The sequence below is a fragment of the Salvia splendens genome, chromosome 2, assembly GCF_004379255.2.
Source record: "Salvia splendens isolate huo1 chromosome 2, SspV2, whole genome shotgun sequence".
Lineage (NCBI taxonomy): Eukaryota > Viridiplantae > Streptophyta > Magnoliopsida > Lamiales > Lamiaceae > Salvia > Salvia splendens.
Window position 1 is genome coordinate 30,308,538 of NC_056033.1, and position 18,949 is coordinate 30,327,486.

The 18,949-nt window shown below is 39.2% G+C and overlaps 4 protein-coding genes across 6 annotated transcripts; 3 read left to right on the plus strand and 1 right to left on the minus strand.

Moving 5' to 3' along the window:
• Positions 1-240: 240 nt before the first annotated feature.
• On the minus strand, positions 241-2,165 carry LOC121764270 (putative HVA22-like protein g). 2 transcript variants are annotated; one of them, XM_042160319.1, is made up of 7 exons: positions 2,026-2,165; positions 1,762-1,811; positions 1,589-1,687; positions 1,187-1,243; positions 1,023-1,086; positions 746-937; positions 241-667 (listed from the first exon to the last, which is right to left on the minus strand). In XM_042160319.1, exons 2-7 carry the CDS (start codon positions 1,791-1,793, stop codon positions 455-457), a joined length of 657 nt encoding a protein of 218 aa, XP_042016253.1. In that variant the 5' UTR covers positions 1,794-1,811; positions 2,026-2,165; the 3' UTR covers positions 241-454. The 2 variants fall into 2 exon arrangements, with proteins under 2 accessions (XP_042016253.1, XP_042016257.1); XM_042160323.1 differs by lacking the exon at positions 2,026-2,165 and having other exon boundaries at positions 1,762-2,009.
• A 5,636-nt stretch (positions 2,166-7,801) lies between these two features.
• Positions 7,802-8,823, plus strand: LOC121778123. The gene is made up of 2 exons (XM_042175427.1): positions 7,802-8,124; positions 8,406-8,823. The coding sequence occupies exons 1-2, from the start codon at positions 7,802-7,804 to the stop codon at positions 8,821-8,823; spliced, it is 741 nt and encodes a 246-aa protein (XP_042031361.1).
• Positions 8,824-9,726: 903 nt separating this feature from the next.
• LOC121764280 (ADP-ribosylation factor-like protein 2) lies at positions 9,727-12,264 on the plus strand. Of its 2 annotated transcripts, XM_042160328.1 has the most exons (6): positions 9,727-9,827; positions 10,143-10,315; positions 10,423-10,533; positions 10,631-10,793; positions 11,325-11,405; positions 11,716-12,264. In XM_042160328.1, exons 2-6 carry the CDS (start codon positions 10,251-10,253, stop codon positions 11,851-11,853), a joined length of 558 nt encoding a protein of 185 aa, XP_042016262.1. In that variant the 5' UTR covers positions 9,727-9,827; positions 10,143-10,250; the 3' UTR covers positions 11,854-12,264. The 2 variants fall into 2 exon arrangements, with proteins under 2 accessions (XP_042016262.1, XP_042016267.1); XM_042160333.1 differs by lacking the exon at positions 9,727-9,827 and having other exon boundaries at positions 10,196-10,313.
• A 1,250-nt stretch (positions 12,265-13,514) lies between these two features.
• LOC121771589 (transcription repressor OFP6-like) lies at positions 13,515-14,179 on the plus strand. Its single transcript, XM_042168415.1, has one exon. The coding sequence runs from the start codon at positions 13,620-13,622 to the stop codon at positions 14,016-14,018; it is 399 nt and encodes a 132-aa protein (XP_042024349.1). The 5' UTR covers positions 13,515-13,619; the 3' UTR covers positions 14,019-14,179.
• Positions 14,180-18,949: the final 4,770 nt, after the last annotated feature.

Here is an 18,949-nt window from a genome sequence, read left to right on the forward strand (position 1 = left end):
ATTATTCGAATTTTCCGTATTTGTCTCATAAATTAAATTCCGTATGTTGATACAAGTGTAAATTAAATTATATAATTGTTATTAGTGATGTGGAAAGGTAGTGTGAAGGCTATGTGAAGGTTATTTGATGTCCAGTTGATGTGGCAGAAGAATTGTAGTGCTGATGATGTGGCAGTGTGAAGGCTATTTGATGGCTATTTGACGTCCAGTGCTATTGGAGATACTCTTAACACCCAACTCTCATCAAACAATCACAATAAATAGATTAAATTAGTACCAACATTCACTCAATTAGGTACATTGAAAATTGAGTACTTGATTCCTAACTAGGGCAATCGGTGCATTAAAAATTGGGTACTAGTTCGCACCACTGAATGGAAATGCAAATCTCGAATTATTTATTTACAACCTCTAAATCTTAAAAGAATGAATAAATTTTCAAAACATGACTTGACTAGTTGCCATCTATGAAACGCCTAAGTCTGTGCTTAGCCGTCGAAACATCATTCTCCAAACCCAATTTCTCTTTGAAGTTAAATCCATCAGAATCAATCACATCCTCAGGCCTAATCAAATGTGTCTCATTCTCCGACCTTGGCGCATGGCTAAAATGCGGTGGCGCGCTGGGCTCGGGAGTAGTGTTAACCCGTTGTTGGTTCCCTGGATTCTGCAATTAAGTTGACAAATGTTAAGTATGTAAATGCATTTGATCCAATAAAATTGCACATTTTTTGTATGTCCATACCTGAGTACTCCGTGAAGACACAAATTGCAGAAATTGGAGGATCTTAGTGGAGCCAAGTTCTGTGCAGTTATGCCAATAGTATATTGCTAAGTTCCATGCCCTCTCTCTAAATTCGATCAAACTTCTATCGATATCTGTTTCGTGCCTTGACACATATGGTTGCAGCAATCTATCATATATGTATCCTGATCCCTGCGATAACATCAACAACCATTCAATTTCACACCAATAATGCAACAATCAAATTAAGACATAAAAGTTATGGGTGGGTTTTTACCTTAGTTTTGGGATACCATAGGTATATGAAGAGTGCCAATTTCATCTCTCCATACATTGGAAACCTATGAAGAAAAGAAGAAAACAATTTTGTAACTTGATTTTGTGTCATCTTCTACTAACCTACTAATCAAGTAAAAAGAGTTGATGTTGTCGAGCTCATACCATGAAATAAATACATCCCCAATCCTCTCAAGAATTGTGATAATCGCAACAAGTATCCTGAAAACATAAATTATTGGACATTAAGCAGGCAATTACTAAATATTTTTGTTTGGTTGAAAATTTGGAGTCAATTCTTGCTCCAACAATTCAAAATTGGGGGATGAAGAGCAAGTCAGTATCTTGAAAGGAAAATGGTGATTAATGTGCTTAAACTAATTAGACCAAAGCTTGTTCTGTTTCAGTTTTCATGTTCAACCCTAACAACTGGTAAATTTTTAATATAAATAAGTTGACCAATATAATTAATCAGAAGCATGTGACTAGTTCAAACTTCAAAGCTTCAAATTACATTGTTTAATTTATAGGAGTGTGTAAGAAAAAGAATAGAAATAAAATGTTTACCAATATTGACACCAAAAGCGCAATTCCGGAATCTCAACTCTGTTTTTCTCTACAGTCTTGAAACATTGAAAAGCAGGGTATGCATATCCTAGTACCAATCTGCAAAAATCCACAAATAATTTCCAATCATCGATCAAATTCAAAAGAATTTCACGAAGAGAATATATCCATACATTAAGCAAGTGTTGACGAATTCTCCAATCATCTTCAATCACCGATAGTTCTGAAACAGTCAGAGCAAAAACATTACACAGTTCCTTCAATCGACACGCAACTCAAATCCAATTTCGAAAGCAAAAAAAGCAATTAATGGAGTATTTAGTAATCACGTGTGATCGGCCAACCAAACAACTTAGGTATTGAGAAAACCTTGCAATTTTAACGGTAGAAAAGGGTAAAATCATTAATAATAGTAAAAATACCAAATTTTAAGTTACCTGTCGGGAAAAGGAGGATTGAAAAATAGCGAATATGAATCAAAGGAGGTGGAAGTTAGTTATGAACGTGCGCGAGTGTGTATGAATGTTTGTGCAAATGTATAATGTACTGTATTTGTAGTCTACGTGGTGTATGTATATATATATATATATAGAAGAAACTTGGAAGTTGGAAGAGAGAGAAATGAGGGGATTACGCCTTATTATTTAACACGTAATTATTCTTCCTAAGTTTTGATTTCTTATTTCTTCTAGTAAGGGTATCTCCGTCCTTTGTCATCTCTTCTTATGGAGTGGGTACTACGAAACAAGTCGTTTTAAACAATATAAAAAATGACATTTTTTTTGTATAAATTATAAAAATTAAAACTTTATAGCATTTAAAATTTTACAGATTGAACCAAATTTCCTAGTTCATTGCACGTTTAATGTGGCATTTTGAGACGGTTTTGCCAAACTGCTTTAGCACAAACAATTGTGTCATTCATGTTGACCATAATACCATCACTAGTTTCGAATATTACAGGTTATGAAAATTATGTAATTTTACTAGTTTCACATATTATTAAACTATATAATAAGACTTGTCGACATAAATTGACCATATGCGAGTACATATAATTTAAATAAAAGAGTAATTTTTCCTTTGGGTATGAAAACTTATTGTGGGGGAATGAGTCAAAAAACACAGGAAGTGGAAATGTTCGAGTATAAGATAATGAGGTGACCTCAGAATTGGTCAAACCTAGGAAATTTTAAGGAATCGACAAATCACAGATGAAACGGTGGTGGATTGTAGTTGGAGGATGGATAAATTGATGAATGGGAGTGACGACGAGCTCCATGGCGAAGCTTCTATTGTAAAGAATCTAAAGATGGAAGCAAGAAATATAGAGAATAAAGACCGCAAGTTTATTGCTCTATAATGTGAAACATAATCTAAATAGCAGCAATTACAAAATATTTAAATGACAAAATGAATCCTATAAAATTCTAACTAATTAAAACTAAATATCCTAAACAAAATGAAAATCCTAAATAAATGGAACAAACTTACTATCAACAACAATGGTAAAAGCAGTTCAGAATTTTTCAAAAATGTACAAAAGATTATTTGTGATACGTTTGTCATTCAATTTGAACAGATACATAATATCACGAGACACAACAACCATTTTTTTTCCTGGATCCATACACCTCCATCATTTCCCGTGAGTGGTATAATCAACAAATATACAACGGCTTTGAATTAAAATATTGTGCATCATTGGTCAATATATCTATGAATGCAATAAATTAATTGGCGATTGCACTTGAGTTTTAAAATAAAAACTAGTATTACACCCACGGATTAAAATATTTTTAATCGAAATCAATTAAACAAAATTAGGAATCATATCATTATATAAAAATTGTAAATAATTAATGTGTATAATACAATGAATTATTGGTATGAACGGATAACTTTGTATGAATGATTTAGACCAAATCTTCAAACCAAAATGCATATTCACCTACTTTCTTTACTTTTTCAGTTTTGCATATATATTTTATACTCCCTCCGTCCCGCACTACTCGCACTTATTTCCTTTTTGGGCGTCCCAAGTTACTTGCACTCTTTCCATTTTTAGTAAAAAATTTCACCTACAACCGTCATTTTTGACTTTCCTATACACTCATTCCTTAATCTCCGTGCCGAAAAGGAAAGGGGCGAGTAGCCCGGGACGGAGGGAGTATAAATTACTATATATCACCCCGGGCAACTTATACTTTGTGTTATGCAATCTTCTAATCAACATGAGTGTTCATATTACTTTATTATTTTAATTAAAAGAATATTAAATTTCTTTCTTTTTTATTTCTCATTTTATTTCTTTATACTATTATACATCAAAAATTATTTATTTAAATTGAATCAAGAGCAATAATATACTTGTGTAAATAATATATTCCATTAACAACTTTACTCATGTATTGAAATACTACTATATAACTAAACGAAGCCCTAACAAATTAAACCTAATGTATAAAATCGCGCCTCCATACCACAACGTCTTCTTCCCTGCGACGTCTCCTTCCAGAATTTTGCCTCCTCCCAGAAATTGATTCTTCCCTTTTTAAATGATACATGATATATAGAATTTAAATAAAGCTGAGTGTGTTGTTAAGAGTTGAAACGAGAGTTAGTTAGAGCTGAAACGAGAGTTAGTTAGAGGCGGTTAGAGTTGTTAACCGTTGTTAGTTACACACTCAACTATATAAGCTGATCTCTCCCTCATTTGTATTCATTCATTTTCACAAATTAATGCAAAGCTCTTCTTCTCTCAGTCTATCTTCTCCCTCGCCTAGTTCTATCTGTGTAGGTGCGATTCCGGTGGCCATTCTTAGCTCCGGCAGCCCCAATTCTGCACCAAGTGGTATCAGTTGTAACGATCCTTCGCCTGTGATGGTGGAAACTCGCTCCGGTGACATGCGTCGCTTGGAGGAGATGCTATCGGCCACCTTGGCTGAATTCTCAGCGAAAGTCTCTGAATCTGATCGTAAGCGTGAGGAACTCGACTCACTTCGCGATAACGCAGATAGCGCACGTGATACAGCTATGAAGGAACTGCGCGAAGCAATCCTCGCTCTTCAACTTCAACATAATGAGATTCTCAATCGATTAGTGCCGAATCCTAATGCTGCTACTGGAACTCAATTCGCCGGAGGTATTCCTCACAATCAATTCGCAGGGAATGGCCTTCAACGTCAACCGTACTTCGCTACTCGCCAATAGAAGGTCGGCTTCCCTATCTTCTCCGGTGAGGATCTGGCCGGCTGGATCCTTAGATGCGATCATTTCTTCACAGTCGATCTAACTCCAGAGGAATCTAAAGTTCGTTTAGTCGTGATCAATTTTGAGGGCCGTGCACTACCGTGGTTCCAGAATTGGTCGAAGTATCAGGATTGTGCTATGGCTACACCTTGGCCGCTATTTCTGCAAGCACTTGAAGGTAGATTTGGAGATCAACTCCTTGGCAATCCTATGACAGAGTTACTCGCATTGAAACAAACAGGTTCTTTCTCTGAATATCATGACCGCTTTGAATTACTCTTAGGTCGTGTGTCTATCTCTGAATCTTATACCGTGAGTCACTTCATCAATGGCTTGAAACCTTATGTGCAAAAAGCTGTGAGAATTTTTATGCCTCAAACTCTTGTGCATGCTTATGCTTTAGCTCGTTTGCAAGATATGTCTACACCAGTTAAAGAGGGAATTACTCAAACTAGTAGACGATTCAACACTTTTGATGCTAGATCTTCACAAGCACACAACTCTACTCCATTGCTCCCTACTCCTATCACACCTGCCTTTAAATCTAAAAGACTTCTCACTGAAGAAGAAATGGCTGATAAGAGAGCTAGGGGTGTGTGTTATGGTTGTGATGAGAAGTTTGAAAGAGGTCATCGATGTGCTAGGAAACAGCTTTATCTGCTTCAGATAGATGATGGTATGTTTGCTGTTGAAAGTGAATCTGATGCAATCAGTGAGGAATTAGGTGAAGATGTGCATCCTTTAATCTCAATCCATGCTATTAATGGTTCCTCTGCCAGAGGCTTTAGAACTATGAGAGTTACTGGTAGAATTGGAAGAAAAGCTCTTCATATTCTTATTGATTCTGGTAGTACTCATAACTTTCTTGATCTGCAAACGGCTAAGAAGTTAGGGTTGTCACTCACTGGGGTGAACCCTGTGTATGTTGCTGATGGAAACCGATTGGAATGCAAATCAATGTGTAAGAGACTGAAATGGTCATTGAGAGGCACTACATTTGTCACTTATGTGCTCCTCTTACCCTTGGGCAGCTGTGACATGGTGTTAGGCATTCAGTGGTTAGAGACTCTTGGTGATATCCAATGGAATTTCAAAAACTTGACTATGGATTTTACCTTGAATGGAAGAAGGCATGTGCTTAGGGGGGGGGGGCATAATGAACATCTGGTACAGGCTGCATCAGAAAGGGAAATGAATAAAATTCTAAGTCATAGTGAAGTGGTCCAACTATGCTGCAGTCGGATGAATAATGAATGTCATTCTGAGCTTTTTGCTGTGCAAAGTACTGAGGAACAGCAGCAACTTCCTCAATCCATTCAAGCATTTTTGGATGAGCATCAACCTGTATTTGCAGAGCCAACCACATTGCCCCTATGAGGTCTCACAACCACAAAATATCTCTCATGTCGGGTGCTTCTCCAGTTAATTCCAGACCCTATAGACACTATGCTTTACAGAAAAACGTTATTGAAAAACAAGTGGTTGATCTATTACATCAGGGATTTATTCAACCTAGCTCAAGTCCCTTCTCTTCTCCAGTAGTGCTTGTCAAGAAAAAAGATGGAACTTGGAGAATGTGTGTGGATTATAGGAGGCTCAATAAACTCACTATCAAGGATAAGTATCCCATTCCCCTTATTGATGAACTACTGGAAGAACTTAGAGGTGCTACAATTTTCTCTAAAATTGATTTGAGAGCTGGTTATCACCAGATTCGAATGGAGGCTTAAGACATCCCTAAAACTGCATTCAAGACTCATGATGACCACTATGAATTTGTTGTCATGCCCTTTGGTCTCACAAATGCTCCGGCTACATTCCAGAGCTTGATGAATGACATCTTCAGACCATTCTTAAGGAAATGTGTGCTGGTCTTCTTTGATGATATCCTAATATATAGCAAGGATTTAGAAGCTCATCTGGTTCATCTCCAACTGGTTTTTCAGAAACTTCATGAGAATTCCTTGTTTGCTAAAGCTAGCAAATGTGAATTTGCTAAGCCCCAGATGGAATACTTGGGACATATAATCTCTAAAGAGGGAGTCTCTACTGATCCAAAAAAGGTTCAAGCTATGCAAGAGTGGCCTACACCTACTGATGTTTCCAAACTGAGGGGCTTCCTTGGGCTCACTGGATACTATAGGAAATTTGTGAGGAATTATGGACTAATCTACAAACCCTTAACAGATCTTCTTCGTAAAGATGCCTTTCATTGGGATGACACAGCTGATAAAGCTTTTTTAGCACTAAAGCAAGCCATGGTTTTCCCACCAGTGCTTGCACTACCTGATTTCTCCAAGCCTTTTGTAATAGAAACTGATGCTTGCAGCTATGGTATTGGTGCTGTACTTATGCAAGATAACCATCCTATTGCTTTTATAAACAAGGCACTTTCACTTAAAAATAGAGGGCTCTCTGTTTATGATAAAGAACTCCTAGCCATTGTGTTTGCTGTCACCTACTGGAGCCACTACTTGAGCAACATGCCCTTTGAAGTGCAGACTGATCACAAAACATTGAGCCACTTGATGAAGCAGAAGCTTACTACCCCGGGCCAACTCAAATATTGGCTCTCCAAACTAATGGCCTTTGATTTTGAAATCACTTATAAGAAAGGTGTGGAAAATTTAGTTGCTGATGCATTATCCAGAGTGCACTCTTCTGAAGTGCTATGTATGGCCATCACTACAGTTGCTACTGATATCTATCCTCTGATTCAAGCTTTGTGGGAAACTGATCCAGTGCTACAACTGATAATTAAGGAGCTCAAACAGAATCCCACCTCTACATCTAAATTTTCATAGTTAGGGAATCAGTTGAGAAGAAAAGGGCGTCTGGTAGTGGGCAATGATGAGACTCTACGCTTAAAAATCATCCAGCTATTCCATAATTCAAGCTCTGGAGGCCATTCAGGTGTTCTTGCCACATATAAACGTGTCTTCCCTTTTCTACTGGGCCAATATGGAGAAACAAATCAGAAATTTTATAAGGGAATGCGATACGTGCCAACGTTTCAAGTATGATAATAGTGCTTCACCAGGATTGCTACAACCACTGCCTATCCCTGAAGCCGCCCTGTCACAAGTCAGTCTTGACTTCATTGAAGTTCTCCCTGTATCTCAAGGGAAATCAACTGTACTAGTGGTGGTGGATAGACTGACTAAATATGCTCATTTTATGTCCCTTACCCATCCATACTCGGCTCTCTCAGTTGCTCAGGCTTCCTTGATCACGTGTTTAAACTCCATGGACTTTCTACTATTCTCATCAGTGACAGAGATAAGGTTTTCCTCAGCCAATTTTGGTCAGACTTCTTCAAATTACAGGGTGTAGAGTTCCATATGTCTACAGCTTATCACCCTCAATCCGACGGCCAAACTGAGGTTGTGAACCGGTGTTTGGAGACTTACCTTCGATGTATGTGCGGAGATCAACCCAACAATTGGAGTAAATGTCTAAGTTTTGCAGAATTTTGGTATAACACCTCATTTCACACGGCCATTGAGACCACTCCCTTTGAAGCCTTATACGGTTATCCTCTTCCACTTCATATTCCTTATTTCAGACGTGATTCAACCGTGCATGATGTAAATGAGAGTCTTTTGGCTAGAGAAGCTATGATGGATGTGCTGAAATTCCACCTGGGCCACGCTCAACGGAGCATGAAACAACAACACGACAAGCATCGCTCAGACCGACGTTTTGCTATAGGTGATTGGGTTTATTTGAAGCTCCAACCTTACCGTCAGAACACCCTCCGTGATAGACAATTCCACAAACTCAGCCTCCGCTTCTTTGGACCCTTCAAGATTGTGGACGAGTTTGGAGAAGTGGCGTACAAGCTTGCCCTGCCTGCTGATGCAAAATTACACCCGGTTTTTCATGTATCTCAATTGAAGAAGAAGGTAGGGCCACTCTCTCTACTCCATGGCACCCTACCAGTCATCGGCAACTCAACTTTTTTGAACCAGTCCAGATTCTAGACCGCCGTTTGGTGAAACGTGGGAATCAACCAGCAACTCAAGTATTGATACATTGGACCAACTCTTTCCCCGAAGATGCAACGTGGGAGTTCTTACACGATATTCAAGAGAGATTTCCTCAATTCCAACCTTGAGGGCAAGGTTACTTGAGGGGGGACGTTTGATACATGATATATAGAATTTAAATAAAACTGACGTGTGCATGGATACATGCACACGAGTGTGTTGTTAAGAGTTAAAACGAGAGTTAGTTAGAGCTGAAACGAGAGTTAGTTAGAGGCGGTTAGAGTTGTTAACTGTTGTTAGTGACACACTCAGCTATATAAGCTGATCTCTCCCTCATTTGTATTCATTCATTTTCACAAATTAATGCAAAGCTCTTCTTCTCTCAGTCTATCTTCTCCCTCGCCTAGTTCTATCTGTGTAGGTGCAATTCCGGTGGCCATTCTTAGCTCCGGCAGCCCCAATTCTGCACCATTGAACTTCCTCTAACATGGTCAAGGTATGTTGTTATTTTCTTATCAGCATTTAACATAAGTGGATCCACTGGAAAGGATGCTCTCGAAGGGATGGAAGCAAACCTCCGTAACAGAAGCGCAGTGGTCATTTATTTTATCTGTACATGATGAGAAAATATGTTTAATAAATTGGCTACATTCAAACCCCAAAAATATACGACTCCCCTTTTTATATATTGCATTTGTATAGATATTGAAATAGATGACAAATTAAAATGCGCCGATCTGCATCGTGTCTCGACCCACTAAATGGACATTTTGCTTCAAGTTAATACTGGCCCGATCTGCGTTGGATTTTCGGCCCAATAATCGCAATACATTTTTTGGCCCAATACTCGCAATACATTTTTTGGCCCAATACTCGGAATACATGTTCCTCTCCCCGCCAGGTATTTTGACGGATCCTTGATTGGGTTTGAGTTCAAAGCTTTTCTGCAGAGCTTTCAGCATTCACTGTCTCAATTTTCTGCATTTCTTTTTAATACGGTATGCGTCTTTGTGATGATATAGTTTCGGTTAACTGAATTCTTACCGATTGCTATTTTTCACTTATCCAATTATATGTTGCAAATCGGTTAATTGCATATTGCAGTGTGTGATGATATGGCGTACTGCTACTTCGTCTATTCTCTTTCTGAATTCATTTCATTCATGCTAAGCTCAGTGATTATTTATTTGTACCTCACTCTCACTTGATGGTTTCTTGCAACTTACTCCATTTTTATGTTAGATGCACATTTGATCTCAATTACTATCACCCTAATTGTTGTCAATTCTGAATCTCTCCTCCTTATATCTCAGTCAGCTGGTAGGCATACAGCAATAGAATAACTTGTTTGGATAAGGTGAAGTGAAGGAATCCCACATTGTCTCCTGCCTCTTCCCTCGAGGCTCTGATAGGAAACAAGGATGGGTCTTCTCAGCATAATCCGGAAAATTAAGCGCAAGGAAAAGGAGATGCGCATTCTCATGGTGTAATAACCCCTATCCCATTCACTTTTCTGTTTTCATTGCCAATAAAGTATAGACTTGAACCCTAACACTATAGTGATTCACTTACTATTCTTAATTTCTACTCAAGTGGTCTTGATAATTCTGGAAAGACTACAATAGTGATGAAGATTAATGGCGAAGATACTAGTGTAATCAGCCCCACACTTGGGTTCAACATCAAAACTATGGCTTACCAAAAGTATGCCTTCCCCCCTTGTGCTTTATCATCTTCTTGTTGTGTTTCATATCAAGATACATATGATTAGGAATGGATGTGGCATTGATATTCTTCTTAGGTACACTTTGAACATATGGGATGTGGGAGGGCAGAGAACTATAAGGTCTTATTGGAGAAACTATTTCGAGCAAACTGATGGGTTGGTCTGGGTGGTGGATAGTTCGGATCTGAGGAGGCTCGATGATTGCAAATACGAGTTGGATAATCTTCTCAAAGAAGAGGTGTGTATTCTCTTTTATTGCCAATAATTTCTGTTGTACATATCATCTTCCTCCAGTATCTCTTTGTCTTTCTGCATTTTATAGTGCTAAGCCTTTCTATACTCAGTGGTTTGTCCACTTATCCTATTCCCCTTGAATCTAGAATGTGTTATAAGGAACAAGTTGCTTCTTAAGTCCATGGATGCTGTTTGTAGAATAAGGTGCTTGTTCTAGCACCTACGGCATCTCTATGTAACATGACAGTTCGTATCTGCCAGTACTTTATTAAACCTCACGCAGTCATCGTGTTGTCCATGTTATGCGATCTCATCTTCTTCTTCCATAAGATATAGCTTTAATACTCAACATCAAATCAGAACAGCATTTCGTAGACATGCCTTTTGTCATGTTTTATGCCCTTTAACAAAAAGAATCTAGAACCATGTTTATCTTATTGTATTTTGTTTCATCAAATGAAGTTCTGCTCCCTATTCTGATGTTTTCCTGGTTGGTTACTTTTAATTGGGTTTTTTCTGTATCATATTTCTACAGCGATTATCAGGAGCGTCGTTGTTGATATTTGCAAATAAGCAGGATATACAAGGTTCGCTGTCACCTGATGAGATAGCTAAAGTAAGGAATTTGCATGTGTTTGAATTTTATTCACTGCTTTTTCCGTTAAATGGTCTATGCATAGTCGTTTTAGTGTGGTTCAAGTAATAGGTGATTATCCAGAAGATCTACACATGACTAACTTTTAGTAGTATAATTTTCATATTGAATAATAATGAGCATCTGTTGATATGTTTTATTGTTATTTCTCATGATGGAGGACATCAAACGTCGTGACTTTTACTAAAAATGACTATAATTCCTTTTTTTTGGCCGTCGAGTTTTTATTTTCTTGTTTCTGATTTGACTTAGATATCATCGCTTCATTCAGGTTCTGAACTTAGACGCCATGGATAAAAGCCGGCACTGGAAAATCGTGGGATGTAGTGCATTTACTGGGGAAGGGCTGCTCGAAGGGTTTGATTGGATGGTTCAAGACATAGCCTCGAGAATTTACATGCTTGATTAAAGGAAATTGCATCCACCCCTGGCCTCTTTGTTACTCGTGTGGAGTGCTGCTCGAACCCACAGGTAACGGCCTCAGATTCCTCAATGAAAAAATTAAGTTTCTTACGAGATTGGAGACATGTATTGAAAGTGGATAGAAGCTGGCTTCTTGTTGTTTGCTGCAATTCATATAGGGAAGAATGTAGCAAAGCTCCATTTGTTGAAGAGCTTGGTATCGTTTTTGAGTTTGAAAGTGTTTTATCTGATTATGGAGAAATGGAAGTTTTCTATGTGATTTACTCAATGCTGTTTTGAAGTTTTGCACTTTGTAACTCTTCACAATCATATATGATTATATTCATAGTACACTCACAATTTAAGTTATTATTGTAACACATTGGACATCAACTATTAAGGTTAATTTTTTTTCTTATTCTGAGTAATATTTCACTCCACTCTTCTCTCACTCCTTAAACGAACAGAATTCTATTTTAGGGAGTAGTATAATGTAATTTTTGACTCAAAACGAAGCTCAAATAACAGAGCGTGGCATTTCGAAGCCGCGCCAGGTTGTAAATTATGACAAAAAGAAGAAATGAAAAGTTCACATATACTTGAGAATTCTAAAAATGTAGGAGTACTATATAATGAGGGATTGCAAACATATTCACAATTTCGTTGGTAATAGTTAAATTATAATTATTCCAAGTGGTCACATGTTCCGAAAATAATTATCTTGAAATCTCCTTTGATAAATTTTGGCGTCGTGCGGTAACGATTGTTTTTGTCGTAATTGATGAATAAGGTTGTAAAAAATGAAGCTACCTAATGCATAATAAAAAGAAATCAAATGACCCCATATAGTTGTATTTCCTTCGTCGTTAGGGATATTTCTATAGGCACAAAACTAAGAAATACTAGTAGTATATATTTATTTAATGAGTTAAGTAGAGAGAGAATTAAGTAGGGAGGGAATTAAGTATCAGAATTGCAAAAGAGTAAAATAATATAAACAAAAAAAATTAAGAGAATATAAAATAAGAGACATTAAGTATTTTGTTAAAATGGAATTGACTACATTGTAATGGTATAGTCCAAAAGATAGTCTTTTATTTGTCCCGCCATAAATGACTCGTATTCCTCTTTGAACATTTCACTTAATGTGAATTAATTTCTTTTTTGGCAAAATACACAATTATTCTCTCGTACATTTCACTTAATGTGAGTTAATTCTTTTTTTTGGTAAAAACTTAACACATTACTCTTTGTTACTTTATTTTTTCTTCACTCCTCTATTTATTTATATCTTTTAGTTTAATTTTTTTATTCAATTCGCCAAATATAATTTTTTAGAATCCTAGGTATAGAAATATCCGTTTATGACATGAGGGAGGGAGTGCTAATTAAACAGTTTATAAAACGCAAGAATCAATTCATACCGTGTATTAATTCAGAATAACCTCATTACGATTAGAACCTTAAAAGTGAGCGTTTATAAATTAAGCTTAATAAACATAATCTAATTGTGTAATTAGATATGTACGTTGCTAAAATTCACAACGAATTGATTAATCCAGATCACCATACCTTAACATTATTTAAAAAACAAAGTATAGTAGTATATAATTAATCCAGAGTGGTATGCGACAATAAGTGGCCCTTAATCCCTCCCAAGTTGCCAAAAAAGGGAGACATACATGCGCTCTATTTATAGGAATCGATCCTCCCAAATTTATTTATTAAGATCCCATCGTCTCCTCTCCTCAAAACACACACTTAGTCAATCCGATGTCGAAAAGGTACACGCTGCGGTCGATCCGCGTGAGCCTGGGTTGCAGCAGCGCCAAGGTCTTCCAGCCGAAGCCGCGGCGCTATTCCTCGTCCTGCTCGTGGGACAACCGCACCAACACGACTAACACTACATTTTCGTCCTCGGACACGAAGAGCCTCGGGGCGGTGCAGGGGTTCGGGGGGACGAGCGTGGCGGTGGAGAAGGAGTCGGACGATCCGTATCTGGATTTCCGGCAGTCGATGCTGCAGATGATTCTGGAGAAGGATATTTACGCGAAAGAGGAGCTGAAGCACCTCCTCAACTGCTTCCTGCAGCTCAATTCCCCTTACTATCACCGCACCATTGTCCGCGCCTTCACCGACATCTGGAACGGCCTCTATTCCCTCTCCGCGTAGTCTCTGTCTTATTTATGCATTCGGTTTTCACAGCCTTTTTGACATCACTTATGCTCTATCAAATTGTACATTGTTGCTGCCTTGTCAAAATTTATGTGAAAATTGTTTAATGTAATTTCACTAACTATTAGTACCACTATAATGGACTTGCTTCTTCTTTATTTTTATTTTTTGGTAATTACCCTGTTTGGCCTAGTGGCTATTTCCCGCGCTGATTTGTAGGCATCTCAATGGGTGGGACAGCTGGCCTAAGAATTTATTTAATTCTACTTCTTATAAATTAAGAGCTTCACCACTAGTGTTCAATGGAATTGGAGTGAAAATTGAAATGGGAGTAATGATTTGAGATGGATTGAATTGGATATTGTTCAATTCAACCTATTCCTTCTACGATTCAAACCTGTGTTCATCAATTTTTTTATACACTTCTTTTTACAAACAATCATTTCAAAACTTCGTTATATGTGACTTGGTGATTAGAGTTTTTGACAACGTATAGTGGAGTGCTACTCCGACTATATTATTTTTGTATTACACAATTTTTGATAAAAATGTAGTTATGGACCAGTTTTTTAAAATACTATACTACCTAAGACTCAGTGTGATTTGTTCGATTTTCACGACCCATCCTCGGATAACTGATGTTGTAGAAATTCTTTTCTTAGTCTCTAAATGCACACATATTTGTAATGCAATGCAAAAGAAATGTATGCCAATATTACTCAGAGAGCAAGGAAAGAGTACTAAAAGATCGAATGAGAAAAATAGAGTACATAATTTATGTGGATTTGTCCATAACTTAGGAAGCATTTGGGAAATACTACTAGTAGATTAATATGCAGCAAATAATTAATTTTAGTATAGATAGGCCAATAATTAAATTTGGAGGGGTTATTCATATGGGTTTGTGCCCTAGTACTCCTCCGTCTCTAAAAAAATATGCACTTTAGGTTCGGCACAAATTTTAATGCAAAATTGGTAAAGTAAGAGAGAGGTAAATATAGTATTGTTAGTGGAGAATGTGTCCCACCTCATTAGAGAAAAGAGAGTTTCCAAAATTAGAAAGTGCATATTTTTATAAGACGGACTAAAAATGAAATAGTGCATATTCTTGTGGGACGGGGAGACTATATCATTAGAAGTAAACACAATTTGTTTATGTAGTACCGACTTGAGTGGGAAAAGATAGACATTGGGATTTGGAATTTGATTTATCGTGAAAGTAAAATAAATGTACTCCCCATCCCATTAAATATGCAATATTTGAGAATCGGCACGGGTTTTTATATAGTGTTGTTTTATGAGTTGATGAAGAGAGACTAAAGTAAGAGAGATGAAAAAGTAGAGATAGAGATTTTTTCATTTTAAGAAACGTTTTATTTTTAATGGGACAGAGGGAGTACAAGTCTAGCACCCATAGTCTATATTTGTCCAATTTTTTATACTCCCTTATCCCTAGGTCCCAATTAAGTTTTCCTATATCCAATTAAGTTGAGTTAAAACTTTTAATCACAAAAATTAAAAAATTATGTTAAAAAATAAGAGAAATTAATAAAATAGTAAAGATTTAGAGAATATAAAGTAAGTGACAGGATAAAATAAGACTGATGTCTTGTTTTTAGTCCAAAAAAAGAAATGACTCAAATTCAGTTGGGACATCCCGAATAGAAATTCAATTCAACTTAATTGTGACGGAGGGAGTATTGATGCAATTGGGATTTCCCCAAATTCCCAATCCATATTTCGGCATTTCTAATTTAAGTGCTTACACTTATAAGTTTTCAATAAATAATACTCCATTCGTTCTTGAAAATTTGTCACATTTCATTTTCTGCACTTGTTTAGAAAAATGATAATAAATAGCTAAAGTGAAGAGAGAGCAAAGTAAGAGAGAGAGAGAGTAACGTAGATGAGAGTCTTCTCTATATTATTCTCTTTCTTATTTTACCATTTCTCCACTTTAATTATTTATTACTATCATTTTTTTAAAAAACGAGTGCAGAAAATAAAATGTGACAAATTTTCAGGGACGGAGGGAGTAGAATATAGTAATTAGAAATTAAGATATTGATTCCACTTCTTGGATTTAAGAATTGAATATTCTTTCTCATTCTAATTAATTGATTACTTTTATGGTTATCAACTGAATATTTGGAGTGGTTGACATCTTTTATTATTTCAAGATAGGAGTAAATCATCTTTCTAATTCTAATTAATTAATTACTTTTATGGTTATCAACAGAATATTTGGAGTGGTTGACAATTTGTATGATTTAAAGATAAGAGCAAATCAAATTAGTTGATGTGAAAGGATAAATTTAAAGGCAAGGGTAGAACAATAGTGGAATTTTTTTTAATTTGTAATAGAAATCCATATATGATGAGTATCCCAGAAAAAAGTGATAGCACATTCAGAGCATCCACTATAGGGAAAATGGGGCGGATGTCCGGAGGGGGCGACGACGGGGCGGCCTATAGTGGGAGGGACGTCCGCCCCGGGGCGGACGAAAAAACGGGGGCGAGGACGGGGCGGGCGATGGATCGGCGATAAGGGGCGAGGACGGGGCGGTTGGGGCGAGGCGAAGCGATAGGCGGGGCTATCTATAGTGGGGCGGCGGGGCTATCTATAGTGGGGCGGCGGGGCGATAGGCGTACGCCCCCTTGAATTTATTTTTTTTTCGAAAATTTTCCCTATAAATACCACTCCACCATCCATTTACCTCATTTTCACACACTCTCCCTTCATTCACTATCTACACTTTCACTATCTAAAAATGCACGGTGGAGACGACGAATCCCCCGACTTGCACGAATCGGGATATGGCGGCAATCCTTCCCAGCCGTCGGGATATGGCGGCTATTCGTCTCAGCCGTCGGGATATGGCGGCTCTCCGTCCCAGCCTTGGAGTTGGAATCAATCTCCCCCGCCGTGGGCATCGAGTCCAACTCCTCCACCATCTTAGCCGTGGAGGTCTTCTCCCACGCCCCAACCTTTGCCGAGGAATCTGAGCCGCTCGCCGTTTGGAGATTACAGACCCAACCTCGACGCCCTTCACCATCCGCGTCCGGAGACCCCTTTCCAATCCAACAGCTCTCCTTTCACTGAGGCAGATCAAGACGCAATGGATATGATGTTCAATCTGCTTAGTTCCGGCATACCGGTTACGCCCGTTGCGACAAGAGTCGGGGGGTCCGAACGCGGAGGCGGATCGGGCAATGTCAGCGGAGCCAGCGGATCGGGTAGCGGCTCCGGCGGAGAGGGCAGCGGCGTCGATTCCGGTGGTGGCGGTTCGGCCAGCGGCTCAGTTCAAGCCGGAAAAAAAGGCTACGCACTACACCAAAGCAGAGTCCATTGCTGTGGCGAGGGCGTGGGATGCCGCCACATCAGACCCCATAGTGGGCACCGATCAGAACGATGGGAGCTTTTGGAAGCGCGTCGTGTTGGCGTACAACGAGTTCAAACCTCGCGGCGCCAACCCGCGTGACACGGAACAGCTCCGCAAGAAGTGGTCTAGGATTCTGCCGGCCACCCGGCGGTTCGCGTGCATATACCAGAACAACCTGCTCCATGCGGAGAGTGGCCGAAGCGAGGCTGACGTGAAAGAACTTTTGATGAGCCAATACAACACGCAGGGCAATCCGAAGTTCACAATGTGGGAGGAGTATCTAGTTCTCGAGGACTGCCCGAAATTCAAGGCCATCTGTGCGCAAGAGCAGGCTCCGGCGCCAAAGCGGACAAGACACAACATTGTCGGAGACTATAGCAGCGGCAGCGGCTCGCAATCGTTCGACCTAAACGAAGAGCAAGCCGAAGAGCCCTCCGCTACACACTCTAGGCGCGCCCCGCCCACCGGGACAACATGCCTCTATCCGACTCGCTAGAGAAGCTGGCGGTTCCTCCCGCCGATCATCGGCAGCGTCTGGATCGCGCGCCCCGCAGCCCGCGCCTAAACCGCCGTCAAGGGCCCCTTTTGCGAGCGAGGTCTTGAGGGATAACGTATATGTGTAGCTGACGCACGAATTGCATGAAGTCTGCAGCAAATACGAGGCCGCAACCGACCCGTACATCAAGAATATATACTCCGACCTCATACGTCGGATCCAGCGCCGTCTGCGCTTGGCTGATGAGGGTCCTGGGGCAGCGGCGGCCAGCGGCAGCGAGGGAGACGGAGAAGGCGACGGAGAAGAGAAAGAGGAATCAGACTCCGCCACCGATTAGACGGTGGCGGCGTTTTTATTTATATATTTTTTTGACGTTCGTTGTATAATTTTACCTTTGCCAATACAACGAATATTCGGTCTCAATTACCTCGTTTTATAATTATTTCAATTCAGCAGATTTAAAAACGAAACGAAAAATTAAAATGAAAATTAGTTATAAAATTTTGGGGCTATTGAAAGTGTCCGCCTATAGTGAGGTTGTGGACAAAAAAATTGAGGCTATTGACAAAAAGAGGGCGGGGTTATTGGGGAAGGCCGCCTATAGTGGATGTTGTCACTCCCATTCTCCACTAGTCTTATGGTTGAAGTTTAGATATGAAAAAATATTTGTGTTCATTAGAGCATGCGTAACGCCATGGGCCAGGCCGCAAATCACGAGTCCCGGCCCGTCCCATGCATTACACGGAAGGCCGGCACGGCTCAGGCCTGTCCCGGGGCCGCGTTCCCGGCCTGGGGAGCGTCCCGCGTCACGGCCCGAGACGGCGTTGCACGGTGACGGGCCGCAACTGGCGAATCCCGGCCCAGCGTTACACGGTCCTCGGGCCGGGCCGCAACCAAAATTTTTTTTTATTTTAAATTCGAAAATTTTTTCTATAAATACTACTCCATTTTATACACATTCAACTTCAAATCTCTTCCTAGAATTCGAAAAAATGCCTCCTCGTCAAAGAATATTCGAAGATCAATTGACCCGAGTGTTAGGAGAGGCG

Bases quoted from the DNA above. Each gene is read 5' to 3' on its own strand.
- LOC121771589 (XM_042168415.1), top strand. From the start codon at position 13,620: ATGTCGAAAAGGTACACGCTGCGGTCGATCCGCGTGAGCCTGGGTTGC.
- LOC121778123 (XM_042175427.1), top strand. From the start codon at position 7,802: ATGGAGAAACAAATCAGAAATTTTATAAGGGAATGCGATACGTGCCAA. The intron at 8,125-8,405 runs GTTTTCCTCAGC...TCCTTATTTCAG, and splicing joins TCATCAGTGACAGAGATAAG to ACGTGATTCAACCGTGCATG.
- LOC121764270 (XM_042160319.1), bottom strand. From the start codon at position 1,793: ATGATTGGAGAATTCGTCAACACTTGCTTAAT. The intron at 1,087-1,186 runs GTATGAGCTCGA...TTTTCTTCATAG, and splicing joins GGGGATGTATTTATTTCATG to GTTTCCAATGTATGGAGAGA. The intron at 668-745 runs GTATGGACATAC...ACTTAATTGCAG, and splicing joins TGTCTTCACGGAGTACTCAG to AATCCAGGGAACCAACAACG.
- LOC121764280 (XM_042160328.1), top strand. From the start codon at position 10,251: ATGGGTCTTCTCAGCATAATCCGGAAAATTAAGCGCAAGGAAAAGGAG. The intron at 10,316-10,422 runs GTAATAACCCCT...TTTCTACTCAAG, and splicing joins GAGATGCGCATTCTCATGGT to TGGTCTTGATAATTCTGGAA. The intron at 11,406-11,715 runs GTAAGGAATTTG...CGCTTCATTCAG, and splicing joins CACCTGATGAGATAGCTAAA to GTTCTGAACTTAGACGCCAT.